This window comes from Nomascus leucogenys, chromosome 11 (genome assembly GCF_006542625.1).
Source record: "Nomascus leucogenys isolate Asia chromosome 11, Asia_NLE_v1, whole genome shotgun sequence".
NCBI lineage: Eukaryota > Metazoa > Chordata > Mammalia > Primates > Hylobatidae > Nomascus > Nomascus leucogenys.
The window spans coordinates 43,663,723-43,678,391 of record NC_044391.1 but is presented as its reverse complement, the minus strand read 5'-3'; the positions used below and the strand labels follow the sequence as shown (position 1 = coordinate 43,678,391).

The 14,669-nt window shown below is 38.4% G+C and overlaps 1 protein-coding gene across 2 annotated transcripts in view; it reads left to right on the top strand.

Annotated features, from left to right (window-relative positions):
- The window catches only part of RAPGEF5 (Rap guanine nucleotide exchange factor 5), a 241,341-nt gene that overhangs the window by 200,327 nt on the left and 26,345 nt on the right, over positions 1 to 14,669 (top strand). For both annotated transcript variants that reach the window (XM_003252640.4, XM_030822213.1), the window contains 5 exons: positions 2,288 to 2,318; positions 3,282 to 3,360; positions 5,567 to 5,716; positions 9,956 to 10,053; positions 13,418 to 13,540. In XM_003252640.4, coding sequence (XP_003252688.2) covers positions 2,288 to 2,318; positions 3,282 to 3,360; positions 5,567 to 5,716; positions 9,956 to 10,053; positions 13,418 to 13,540 — 481 coding nt within the window. The remainder of the gene's footprint in view (positions 1 to 2,287; positions 2,319 to 3,281; positions 3,361 to 5,566; positions 5,717 to 9,955; positions 10,054 to 13,417; positions 13,541 to 14,669) is intronic.

Here is a 14,669-nt window from a genome sequence, read left to right as displayed (position 1 = left end):
AAAGTTTTATAAATAGGTCCCAGGGAGTTGTGGAACATTTTATTTTATTTTATTTTTTGAGACATAGTCTCACTCTGCTGCTCAGGCTGGAATGCAGCAGCACAATCTCGGCTCACCGCAATCTCCACCTCCTGGGTTCGAGCGATTTCTGTACCTCAGCCTCCTAAGTAGCTGGGATTACAGACGTGCACCACCACACCTGGCTACTTTTTGTATTTTTAGTAGCAATGGGATTTAGCGATGTTGGCCAGGCTGGTCTTAAACTCCCAACCTCAGGTGATTCGCCCACCTCAGCCTCCCAAAGTGCTGGGATTACAGATGTGAGTCACCACACCCGGCCTGTGGAGCATTTTAAAAGCTCAATTTTATGGGTTCCCTGAGGTTTCTTTATCAATTTAGAAAGACTTTAAAAAGCCATTTACTCAATGACTCTTGGCATGTCTAAGTGTCCCCTAGGTATCTGTCATTAATCTTTCAGATTGGCAACACCCAACTTTACTATTATTGATATTACCATTAAGTCCCTTTACTAATTTTGGTAAAAGAAAACATCAAGTCTTTCAGTTTTCAGATTTAGCCACAGAGTTCATCTAAAAGGAAAAATTGTCATGTGATTTACAGTGTAGTTTATATTTCGTAAACATAAAGCACATATATTGTCAAGTTGTGAAAAGCTTCTGTTAAGATTTCAACAGTCACAAATTGCACCTCTCATAGAAGATGTTAATTCAAGCCTTTCAGATTACTAATTTGTGATTTAAAGCTTCACTTAATTTTAGTAAAGGGAGACCTCATTGCAAATTAATCTGAGGTAGCAAACCATGTGTATAGTCCTCAATCATCAAAATCTTACATTGAGAGATTTAAAAGTAGAGTGCAAGTTAGTACTGTACCTTAGAGATGAATTTTGTAAATGTTGATGGTCTTCTTTTATTACAGTCTACATTATGTTATGTTTCCATAGGCTAAGAGTTATATGAAAATATGAACTAATAAATGAAATCGAAAAAAGAAAAAAAGGACAACCTTGTCCTCAAAATAATTCCCCATATGGAAATTGCTCTGTGCTATGAGGCAGACCTGTTACAGCTGGGAAACTTTAATTCATGGTTTAATACATGTAAACACATTTCATCAAATACATTAATGGAAATTTAATACATTCCATTTTAAAAACCTACACAAAAATGGTAAATAATAAAGTAAAATAAGAAAATGATATTTAAAAAAGATTCTTGGTAGGCAGTGGCTCACACCTGTAATCCCAGCACTTTGGGAGTCAGAGGTGAGAGAATCACTTGTGTCCAAGAGTTTAGGAGTTTAAGACCACCCTGGGCCACATAGTGAGACCCCGCCTCTACAAAAAAGAGAAACTTAGCTGGGCATGGTGGCACATGCCTGTAGTTCCAGCTACTTGGGAGGCTGAGGCAGGAGGATCACTTGAGCCCTGGAGATCAAGGCTGCAGTGAACAGTGATCATGCCACTGCACTCTAGCCTGAGTGAGAGAGTGAGACTCTGTCTCAAAAAAAAAAAAAAAAAAAGATTCTTGTCTATTTTTATAAGATTATGAAACAGCTTTAGATTCTAGAGTAAGATTCAAGCCCTAAATGTAAAACTCGTGACTTTTTTTCTCTAGCCCCAGTACACAAATAGAGGAGAAAGTGTTTCTTTCTGAGAGCAAGATCGATACCTTTAATTTATAGTTCACCTAATGATATATGAAATTGGCCCCAGTACTGGCTCCTTCATAAGTGGAGGTGGCCTTCAGAGGGCACTTGAAGGTGGGCATCTGCGGAGATGATCAGAGACGGGCAGAGTGTTCCCAGTTCCACCACACAGAGACACATCCTGGAGAAGATGTGCCTTGGCTGAATGACTTAGCTATGTAAATAGCAATAATTTCACCTAAAATCTGTCACTATCACTGTATGAGAAAACTTATTTCTATGGACTAAATATTGCAATTTTTAAAAATCCTCATTTCTGTGGACTGAGTTCCCATGGACTGAGCAGATCCAGTTCCTCCCTCACTTCTGAGCTTCACTTTCTGTGGATAGAAGGCAAAGTACATCTGTTGAATCCATAACTTCTTTACTTCCTGGCTCATTTGAAATTCAGAGCCCAATGTCAAATGTGTTGTACATAGTGAATTAATGAATACTGTGTTTTATTTTTTTTAAAGAGCAAAATCCTCTGCCTAGTGCTGGCAAATTAGTCTTTCATAACAATAACTGCATTATTCTGGGTTTGGGACAAAGACTGACTTCTTGCCATTTTTCCTTTCAGCACTGTAGATGAATATTCACCTCAAAAAAAGGTAAGCAGATGCTTCTATACCTAAAATTAGGTGATCCGGTTTGGAGACCTTGCCTTGCCTCCCTTGGCATGTTTCATAATTAAAATGAATACTGCCTCGAGCAGAACACGACAAGGCGGGGTGCCTGGGGCTGCAGCTTTTCTGCGCTTTCCTTTAGTTATCCATGTGCTGGTGCATATCTGATTTTAGCTGTGTATCCTTGGCTTTTTGACATTCTGCTGATTTTGTGGTGCATTTTAGAGTCTTGGGACTCCCTGCTATCCCTGGAGTGATATAAATTTGAATTTTAAAATGTTTATGTCAAAAAACAAAATCCAGGTAGGAGGAATCTTGACTCTAAGAGGAAAGAAGTCTTGTAAAGAAAATATTTGCACTTTTAATACAACCGCAAGAGAAGGTAGCAAGTGGGAATGTGTTCTCAGTCCAATTTGATGAGGGGGAAATACGGACTGAGATGTCAGGCACAAGTTTGGGAGACACAGCTATATCAGGTGGATAATCATAATGAACAGTATGCCCGTGTCCCTTAGGAAAGTCATTGTACTACAGCAGAGGTATTGAAACCATCTCAAAGTTGCTTCCGTGAAAAACATAATAGCAGAGGATCGGATTGTGATAACTTATACCTTATAGGTTAATGTTGGAATGGGGAAATGATGTTTATCTCAGGAGACTCTATGGATGTTTGTAATAGCCAGATGTGAAGAATCATGTTGCAGGGAATAAATATAGGGGCTTTTGGCCTGCTGCTGGCCTTAGCCCAGGCCCATCAGATTGCTCAGAATCTCCACCACCACTTGCATTAGTTGAGGCGACTCCCAGTTTATTTCTCTAAGATTGGATGGGTGGATTTCATATTAAAAAAAAAATTGGCTAGCTCTTTTGGAACATGTTGTAAACAGCTATGGTTTTCCAAAGGGCAGGAATGCATTCATTCATTGTTCTCTTTCTCCCATCTCACAGAATAAAGCCCTTTTCCACCAATTCAGTCTTAAGGAGAACTGGCTCCAGCATAGAGGAACTGTGACTGAAACGGAGGAAAGTGAGTATGGTTTGAAGTGAGGGTTTGGGGGTAGGTAGCAGTTAGCCACCATTTTTCTCCTACATTGGCGTATCGGCCTGACTAACATTCATTTCCAGCTGTCACCCCTCAGATAAGCATGTTAGCATCAAATAGCATGGTTTTTCTTTTCTTTCTTTGAGCATTATGGTTTTCTTAGATCACATAATACTGTCCCAAGCACCAAGGATACTTATAATTTGGGAAGCAAGGAAAGGAGACAATGCCTGGAGCCTCCTTGCATTCTTGAGAAGAGGTAAAAATGAACAGTAAACTCAGCCTTTTCCTCCTAGAACCATCTCCTCCCTGCCTTCATCAGCCCATTGCCTTTGACTAACTGGAAGGATCACCAAAGTCAATGTGCAGATTTGGGCTGAGTCAGTCCATGACTCAGTCCACAAGAAGAAACTCTTATGGAGAGAAGACTGTACAGTAGAAGCTCCTGCAAGGCCAGGCTGTGTGGGCGGCGCTGCCTATCTACTGTGTCCTTAGTCACTGCTTATTTACGTGAAATAAGAAATATTAACAGTGGTTTTCTCCTTTTAGATAAAGGTTGAGTCAAGTGCAGAGCTGGAAAACACAGCAAATTAAAATTTTAATGCAATTGTGACTCACAGACTCCCTTTTGACTCATCTTTCTTCATATGCTGAAATTCTGAGTGTGATCATTTAATATTTGCCCAATTTCTGGTAGTTGTAAAAGAAGTCACAAGGATGCTTATTACATTAGATAGTGTTTGCATATAATGCTGCTGATAGATGGTTCTGTTGGCTCATATTAAGTGTCATCCGTACCAAGTGAAAGAGAAAATAAAATTATCTAACTTCCTAATTCATTCGTTGCTGACCTTCCTTGCCCATTTGTCTTAAAGTTTCATCGTATAGTTTTCCAAGCTGAGCCGCAAAGAGGCAAAGTATTTCAAGGCCGCCAGCCTCTTTTTGTTTATCAGTTTATTTAGCAAGATGTAAACTTACCCTGCATATAGTGGTTTATAGACCAGATTTTGCCTTGCTTAAAAATTCCATCTTTCTATGGAAGGAGGAAAGCCTTTTTCTCTCTGACTAGTCTATTGGCAAAATACAAAACAACTATTTGTTACATGCTGTTGTTTTAGTGACGTACCCAACCAAACCAAATATGTCAAGTGTCTCCTGGTGGTGTGTTTACTTTTAGGTTCTATACATATAAACTCATAGTTAGACTTTTGCTTCATTTGTATTTCTATGAAAACATTCCTGGGTTTATTTTTGTGGTGCCATTTAAACTGCATGTAAAATTTCTCCAGAAGCTTCACTCTCAATTTTTTTGCAACACCAAAGAGTAGAATATGTAAGTATATTATTGTCCTTCTGTCTATTTGGAAGAAGCTAGTGCCTTTTATACATTTATAGTAACTGATATAAGAGGCAATGTGTCAGTTACTTCCATTGCTATTAAAACAGCTTCTGCTATTAATATCATAGAGAAAACATTTTTCAGGACCCATTCACCCTGATAGTGATAATGTCCTAGTAATAATTATTAGCACCACAGACAATAAAAAGGAAATTAAAAAGGCTAGAAATGTGACCTCCATTTGGAAACTAAATTCATCACTACCTTGATGGGAGAAATGGAGTCATTCTTAAATGATTGAGAAGGCTGAACTCAAAAACCAAGGCAGATGACAGATTTTTAGATAAGCTTATGAGAATTCTAATAGCAAAATACGGTGTTCTTGATTGGGCCACTGAGATTGTTCTGAAATGGAGTGTAAAGGAAAAATTTATGAATTAGACACTTTAACATGCAGCTTTGGGAGATCTCAGCAACTGTCAAAGAAGGGATTTAAAAATACAGTCTGTGTACCACAGATTCCATTGTATTATGGTCAGATGGTTTCTACAATGAGTACACACTTGTGTGACTCAGGTCTCTCATTACATAATGAAAAGATTAAATACTACTTGTGCTTGTTGGCTGGCTTTATAATATCTGAGTTTCATGTGTTTGAACCACACATTTATAGACATACACTCTCAGGTGCTCCTGTACATATATAAAAAATCTAACTCTATATGTGTTATACTGAAGAGAATAGCAAGGTGGGTTGATTTAGAAAAGTTGATCAAGGTGCCTTGATTTGGAAAAGTCTATACCTCGTGACCACTGTTCTCTGTTTCCAAACAATTCTTTTCACTTGTGCAGTTTTCTGCCACGTGTATGTAACAGAGCACTCCTATGTCAGTGTGAAGGCAAAAGTTTCCAGTATAGCCCAAGAGATCCTAAAAGTCGTGGCAGAAAAGATCCAGTATGCAGAAGAGGATCTGGCTCTGGTGGCCATCACATTCTCTGGGGGTAAGTTGTTTTCTACCCTTGAATATTAATCTTTCACTGATCTCCTTCAAAAGGAGGGAGTTGGCATTTTTGTAGTGTAAAACTGCAGCTCCTCCCTTCTGGGCCCGCAGCTGGATGACCACAGTAACAATAAGAATCTGCCTACCAGAAGTGTTTCCATGACAACAGTTGGGTACTGTGGGATACTGAATTTCCTCCCCAAGAACTGAATAGAGAGGCATGCCAGTGTTTTGAAATACATTATAAAGCTTTTCATATTTTGTACTCTAGATAAGCCTTCTATTTTCTTATTTAAATTAACTTGGGAAATTGCTAAAGAGCGAAATTACTTTTGGGGGGGAAGGAAAGATGGCCTTGAACCAGTCCTATTGCGGGCTGACAATTTAATAGTTAAAGACTCCCTATTGAAAGACAAACTGTACAATAAGCTGTAAGCTCACACGGCAATATTCCTTTAGGTGGACGTGGGGAGTGAGGCCTGGTTACAGCTTCTCCTTCTGTTGGGCCTTATTTATCCTCAGAGAATGGTTTATTGTCTGTTTTGAATAAGATCACACAGATTACAAGCTGACACTATTGATCTATGCGGCTTGAACAGACCCCTTCGTTTTCACTGGAGCCTGTCAGATCTCAATGTTGCTGGCCTCCTTTTTTGGTTTGCAATCTTTATTTAATATCTCCTTAACCCTGAGAAAAAATACGAAGAAAGTGACTTAGCATCAGTAGTTGAAAACTGTGAGCACTATGTGGGCTAATTAACCAGAATTGCGGGCAGGGGAGGGGAGCAGATTGACCGCATTCCTGTTTACCCTTTGTTATCATTCTACAGTTGGGAGATGAATGTCAGAATATACTTGAGGGTAAAGTATCTTATTCCTATGGCTTTGTTGCTCACAGGCAGGTAAAATGGTCCTACAAGCTGGTTGATTACATATGCAAATGAAGCCCTTCTCCCTGGGCCTAATACATAAGAATCCCTCCCCCCTCTCCCAGGGCTCTAATTGTATATCTTAGCAAAACATGATCTAGAAAAAAGAATTTGAGAAACATATGGGCTAAATGAATTTTAATCAGAGAGTGGTTTGATTTTTAATAATATATTTCAAATAGGTATGATAAATGTATGTTACATTTAATTTTCAAGTGACTAAAAATATAAAAGGATTTTAAACAGTATTAAGCTTTATCAATACTGCTTAATTAAGCAATATTAAGCTTAAGCATCCGCCTCTCAAGGTAGTACCACTGCAGAGAGTGATCCTGGGGTCCCCATTCAGACAGAAGGTGCCAGAGAAGGAAGAGCTGAATGAACTCTGCAGCAAAACTGAGACCCGTCTCCTTTGGGAGCTGACTGAGAGTCAACCCAGGGCCTCGTGAGAAGCTGGCAATTAATGAGCGGCTCTTTCACTACCCAATATCTATTTGGTGGCTGTGAAATACCATTTTCACACTCTATTAAATTAGATTCATCAGGATGGGCAATAGCATTGTAATGTATGTAGACCCATTGCTAATCATCACTAGAAATATCAGCGTATCTCTTGAATTATCTCACAGATTTGGCAATGTGCCATTATTTTCCATCCTCTGCTTTTTTCTGTAGAGAACCTTTCTGCCTGCATCTTTTTATCCCCCAAACAATAATTTTTTTTTTGTTTTTTTTTTTTTTGAGACGGAGTCTTGCTCTGTCGCCCAGGCTGGAGTGCAGTGGCGCGATCTCGGCTCACTGCAAGCTCCGCCTCCCGGGTTCACACCATTCTCCTGCCTCAGCCTCTCCGAGTAGCTGGGACTACAGGCGCCCGCCACCACGCCCGGCTAATTTTTTTTGTATTTTTAGTAGAGACGGGGTTTCACCGTGGTCTCGATCTCCTGACCACCTGATCCGCCCGCCTCGGCCTTCCAAAGTGCTGGGATTACAAGCGTGAGCCACCACGCCCGGCACAGTAATGTTTTAACGAAGAAAACAAACTCAAGAGCTTAATGCATTCCTTGTTCTAGTTACATAATTTTTAACAAATTATATTTTAGTCCTACTTCAAAAAGAAATGGTGAGTTTTTTCTTTGTTTTTGTCAAAAAAGTTTTAAGATATCAGAGATGTTAGAGGTTTTATGGATTTTTCTAAAAGGAACAATAGTATCATTCTCATAGCTTTAGTAGGTCTTTAGCTGTTTTTTACCCAGGGTAGTTATATGTATGTAGTAACAATAAACTACCCAGTTATTCAGAGGTTAAAATTCTATCAGTTTTAATCTTTCATAGTATAGTGACAAACCTGAAAATAAGGGGAAAAATGTTTCTCAGCAAATGGAAAAATGCTATCAGAAAGTCATGACATTTTATTCTATAAAGTGTGAATGGCTCTCATAAATTCAGATTTAAGATATACATAGGCACAGAAAGGGCTGCAAGAAATTATAGCTGAACAAAGAAGGAGCAGATGGAACCCAGGAGATGGACCTTCAGAACCCAGCTGTGTGAGACCATCCGCTATACATGTCACCAGCCCAACATTATAGTACTGTGGATCTTTATAATGCTGGGCCATAGAGAATACATTAGATTATTATTTGTGTACTCTGTATTAAACAGAAATGTTCAAAACAACACTTTGCATTTGGGCCAATTATCTAGAAAAGGCATATGGAATATTGCATTTCCCAATCATGCTGCATAACTGAACAGCTACCTTAGGAGAAGTTGATTGTGTCACAGTGAAATAAACTTTAATATGACTTTAGTCTACTCCCATATGCATTTTGTAGTTAGGAGGAGGGCATTTTCTAGGAAGAAAGCTAGTATAAGAGGGCTCCAATTGTGGTAGAAAATGGTCAAAGGACAGGAACAATTTGCAACAAGAGAAATAAGATAGAGGAGGAATATATGAAAAATATTCAACCTACTAGTGAAGAAACACAAAGTAAACAGAGAATCTACTTTTTGTATTAGCAAAATAGTAAACTTACCAAAAGTAATGATCAGACTGGGTGCAGTGGCTCCCGCCTGTAATCCCAGCACTCTGGGAGGCCAAGGCAGGCGGATCACTTGACGTTGGGAGTCTAAGATCAGCCTAGACAACATGGTGAAACTCCGTCTGTACTACAAATACAAAATTAGCCAGGCGTGGTAGCAGGCACCTGTAATCTCAGCTACTCGGGAGGCTGAGGTGGGAGAATCACTTGAACCCAGGAGGCAGAGGTTGCGGTGAGCCGAGATCGCACTAGTGCACTCCAGACTGGGTGACAGAGTGTAACTCTGTCTCAAAAACAAACAACAAATAAAGTAATGATCAGCGTTGGTCAGTGTGCAAGTTTTATACCTATTTTTTAGGAAAATATATTGTCTTTTTTAAAAAATAAAAATCAAAACAATTTGGTAGTTTGTATCAAAAACTTAAAAAATATTCATTCCCTTTGACCTGGTAATTCTAATACTGGGAGTCTGTCTTAAGAAAATCATTTATAAGCAGACAAAGATTTAAACATAAGGATATTGACTTCAGCAATATATATTATGGCTGCTATAATAATAGATCCCATTTACCAAACCCCAGTTATGTGCCAGGCCCCGTGCCAGTACTTAGCATGCATCATGCCATCTAATTTATATGACCAAAAAAATTACTCATTAAATGTTCAACGGTAGAGGAAAGATTAAATGATGGTATAATGAACTATTATATAACCAATTAAGCATGACATATGTAAATAATTTTGGTAAGTGGATAAAGTGCTTATAAGAATATCAGAATATAAAACTATGGAATAATTGCAAATGTATATGTGTATCCGCAATAATTATAAATGCATATGCATAAATCATTGCAAATCAATGCAATTATTTGTGTGTGTATATATACACACGGTTATATAAAAATCAGAACAAAAATAGACCTAAATGTAACCAGTGTTAACATGGTATTGTTATCTTAGATGAGTAAATTTTACTTTTTCTCTTAAACTGGTCTGTGCTCCAAACAATGACTAAATGTTATAGGAAACAACTGCAAGAGGACTCCATTTTCTGGCCACTGAGCAGTGAGAACTGTTTGTGATGCCACTGATGTCATTGTATAGAGTGTGCAGAACTTAATTAATCCACTTTAAGTTCTATTTACTTTTAAGTATTTTTCTTTGGCAAGTTTCACTTTTTAAGTGTACTGTGTAGGCCTACTGCTGCTACTCTTATATTTCTGATTATTCCTTTTTTTTTTTTTTTTTTTTTTTTTTTTTCAAATAAAGAAAAGCATGAATTTCAGCCGAATGACTTAGTCATCTCCAAATCCCTCGAGGCATCTGGTCGGATATATGTCTACCGGAAAGACCTGGCAGACACTTTGGTAAGGACCTTCAGCCTTGTATTTGAAACAAACAGGCCAGGTGAGGTGGCTCATACCTGTAATCTGAGCACTTTGGGAGGCCAAGGCAGGAAGATGGCTTGAGCTCAGAAGTTTGAGACCAGCTTAGAAGTTCGCGACCCTGTCTCTACAAAAAAATTTAAAAATTAACTGGGCATAGTAGTACACACCTGTTGTCCCTAGGTGTGTGCTGAGGTGGGAGGATCTCTTGAGCCCAGGAGGTCGAGGCTGCAGTGAGTTGTGATCTCATCATTGCACTCCAGCCTGGGTAATAGGGTAGGAGCTTGTCAAAAAAAAAAAAACAAACACATACCACATAAATGTCAGACTCAAAGCATAGGTTTTATGTGTTTATAATGAATGTTAAAAAAAATTAAATTATTTCTTCCCTTATCTGATGATATAATTCCCAAGTAACAGTACTTTTACAAATCACAAAGGGGTTGAGCAATTCAATTCAATCCAATCCAACTTGAGGAATTCTAAACCCTGCTTAAGTGAAACCCTTTCTAAGCCCCTGAAATAAGGGATTTGAGACAGGTGACTCCTCCCATTGAATTTTAATTTCATTTCTTCTTTTTTGGTGAGTATGTGGAGATGAGGCTGAGAAATGCATCCTAGGTGGATTTAAGGAGAAAGAGATCTTTGTTTCAGTACGTTTGGTACACTTTGTTCCATTCCCTTGAAGAAAAGCATGGATGACCTGCCTTCTCTGTGTAGAACAGGGTCGTGGTGATGGGGCATCAGCTGCCACTGAAGATGAAGAGTCTGGAGAAATATAGAACCCACACTTTAGGTTACTTTCAGTCCAAAATTTATGAACACCTATGCCTAAGTGGGTGATTTCATTGCTGCTGTGGTTCCTAAAGACCTCAGTCCTGGGATTGGCTTCTGAATAGCAGGACTAGGCTTCAGATCTGTCATCTAGAAAAAGTGGGCTCTAGCAGATTGCGATTGTGTCTGGAACTCAGAGTCCCCATCTCTTCATGGAGCCGTCGCTGGGGCGGGTCTTTCTCGCTGGCTCCTGTTGTGTGTATAATTGAGAAACCTGCATACCATGTAGGTTAACCCAAACTATTGATAATAGTCTTATGTCCAGATATATGTCTACTGGAAAGACATTTTATGTAACGTCTGCAGGATATTAAGCTATCATAATAATGTTAATCACTTATTACCAGATCTGTATGTGCTGAGTAATTTGCATACAGTATCTCATTTAATACTTCCAGTAACCCCACAAGAGAGGCTGAGTAACCACTGTAGCTTCATACAGCCAAGTAAGGGAGAGTGCTTCGATTTTTAAGTGCAATTATGTGTTTGACTCTGAAGCCCCTGCACATTCCTTTCATTTGTGCATGCCTTACTTGGACTTTTCCTGTGCTGTCCTTCAGCAGGCCACAGGCCTGTGTAATTCTGTCAGTGAAACATAACCAACTGGGTGCTGCACAGCATTTTTGAGTAAATAATGAGATTGATTTTACCGCTCCCCATGAAGGAGGACGATCTGACATGTAGCTATTGTGGGGCTTTTTGCGGTAGAGGAAACCCCCACTCTGAATATCTTCCCTGCCTCCTCTGCCACCCATACGTGGCCTTCTCAGGTAGCTCCCTCCTGTGCATCCCCATGGCTTAATCTACCACTGTCCAGGGCCACCTTCAGAAAAGAAGGCAGGCCTGGGCAATGCCTTGATGGAATAAATAGGTGCTGTGAAATATGTTCCAACAGAAGCCAGACTCCATCCTACCCTCAGAAGCTTCCCCTGCCAACTCTTGACACCACCTAAAACTGTCCTACTGGAATCATAGATTTAGATATTTCATCACCAAAAGATGTCAGTTAAAATCTAACATCGTAAGGGAAGAATAACACATGAAAACACCAGTACCTACTATCGCTTTCACATAGATTAATCTTCTTAGAAAACAGGAATTAGAGCACTGAAGGAATGAGATAGAACAATTTAATGTTCCTTGGCAAGGGCAATGGATAACCTTGAATAAATAGAGTTATTCAACCTTGAATAACTAGAGTTAATAACTCCAGTTGGGTAAGAGATCCAATTAGGGAGAAAATGGGGACAAAAAGCCAAGTAGAAATATCCTGACACCTCCAAATTATTAAGCAGGTATGTGTGTTACTTCCTCACTCTGGGTCTTTTCTTTGAAAGTCAGCAGTAGGGTCTGTCTGGTCAGACCAATCCCTGAGAAACCTCAGCTTTTCCTCCACCTCAACACCTCTAAATTTGTTAGCTGGTTCATTTGGTCATTGCTTTCCGAGCACCACACTGTGCCCTATACTGGGGGTACAGAGACAAAGTGAACCTTGACCTGCTGCTGAGAGGACTGAGTCTGTGGGAAAGCTCTGTGAAGATCTTCAGTCATTAGGTTTTTTAAAAAAATAGGAAACCTTTTCATCAATGTAAAACTTCTAAAATGCAAATAATTTATTTTTCAGTTTAGAAATATGGATTAATATTTGGCACCTGGAATATTCCCTTTATCCTACTATGTCATTTATTTTTGCAAGGTTCCTTCTGTTTGTTTTAAAGTTATTATTCAAATCTAATGCTTCAAATGGGAGAATTTGTATTTTCATTAGAAAACATCAACTATTTTGGAAAGATGCCAAATAATCTTTTTAATAACTTTAGTGGTGAAATAGATTGAAACTTGTGATGGCATCTAATACTTTTATGCCATATCTTAAGGAAATACTGTTACCAGCCTCATAGTGGTTAGGCCCTATTTACATAGGGAAAGCAGTTGATACTTAAAATAATCTACCATGGGATATAAATGAAATAATTTCTATTTTTTATTTCATGTTAAAATTTTTTTCCTTTCTATGGGCATTTTAATAAAATGTGTAAATGTGTGTCTGGGATGAGACTTGCTAAACATATTTCCTGTAAACGCCATGTCTGTCTTTATTGAAGTGCACCATGACATTTCTTTTGTTTGTTTTTATACTAACCCTGCCGGCACATTAATTCTTACCAGAAGCCAAAGTGATTTCGGGGCTTTCGCTTTCATTATGCCGTCTGCCAGGGCAGTGTTTTATAATCAGATTTGTGCATGCGTGTGTGCGCGTGGGGGCAGGGGATAGAGATGGGGGAGGAGCAGGCGAACTCACTGAAGTATCATTGATCACATTCTACTGTTCCCAAGACTGTTTCCTAAATTGGCTGTAACTCACTGAAGGTGAACAGACGAGGGAAAATATTAAGTGCACTCAGAAAAGATTACTTTGCTAATCTGAGTTTCTAGTGCCTTTCTACAGCCAGCCAATGCAGTGCAAAACATTTGGGAATTACTGAGGATCTTTTTGCTTCTGTCGGTTTAGAACCCATTTGCAGAAAATGAGGAATCACAGCAAAGGTCGATGAGGATTTTGGGAATGAACACTTGGGATCTTGCTCTGGAATTAATGAATTTTGATTGGAGTTTATTCAATTCAATTCACGAGGTAAGCGAGGAGTGAAAAGATAAAATACAAATGCTGTTTTAACTGTGAATTCTTTATGAAGAATATCAATGCATGCGGTGATGAAATTATGCTAAAATAACGTGGTCCAAAAGATATTTGGGGACTTGAAATATATTGAAAGACTGACTCAATTCTAAAAAAATCAGAATATGTGAGCATACTTTTATTTGCCCCTAGTGTGAGCATATGCTTGTGTAATGTATAAATATGCTATATTTCATGCATATATATATATATATATATATATGTATGTATGTATGTATGTATTTGGAGATGAGGCTCTAATGGGGTTGATGAACCATTTTATCTTTGATATTGATAGGTTTATTTTTTCCATGAAGTTTATGATAGTTGTACAAGAATCATATTCATATTTATGTATGTACACACATATCTATCTTTTAAGAACATTCTACAAATTTAGACTGCATTGTAAGACTTCAAGTAATTTATTGAAAATTTTGGATATATTTCAAGTTTTTATGTCCATCAATTTTTCACTTGAGGACAGATTATAACATTTTTAAAACAATAGATTGGGAGCAAAATGCTACTGACGATTCATGAGTATATTTGTCCAGAGGAAACACTCACAGGAATCAAGAGATGAAAAATGTTAGAGCCCTCTGCAACCATATGTTGCATTTGCTTCGCCATGTAGTGAAATTTTTCATTCTGAAGTGGCCTTTCCTTCTGAAGAAGGAACCTCATGCCCAATTTAGAGACCCAAATGTCCTCATATTTTCTCATTAAACAGATTTCAATATTATGATCAGAATGTAAGCAAGTAGTGAATTCCTTCAGGCTAAATGACTTGTGTCTTTGGAAGTGTTAGTAGACTGGGATATATCCCTGCTTATGCAGTGGAAGAATGTAGATTACCTCTGTAAAACACACACACACCCACACATACACACACACACACACACACATGCACACAAACACATTTAAAAACAAATCTCTTCTATTGCTTTGCACATGATCCATCTATATAAATAGTTACTGGTCTTTTTTGCTTTCGTAAATTATTAGACCTTGCCTTAATCTCATTCTCTTTCCATTTATGGTTTGACAATGTTTTATATCAGTGGTTTTTAAAGAGCAGATA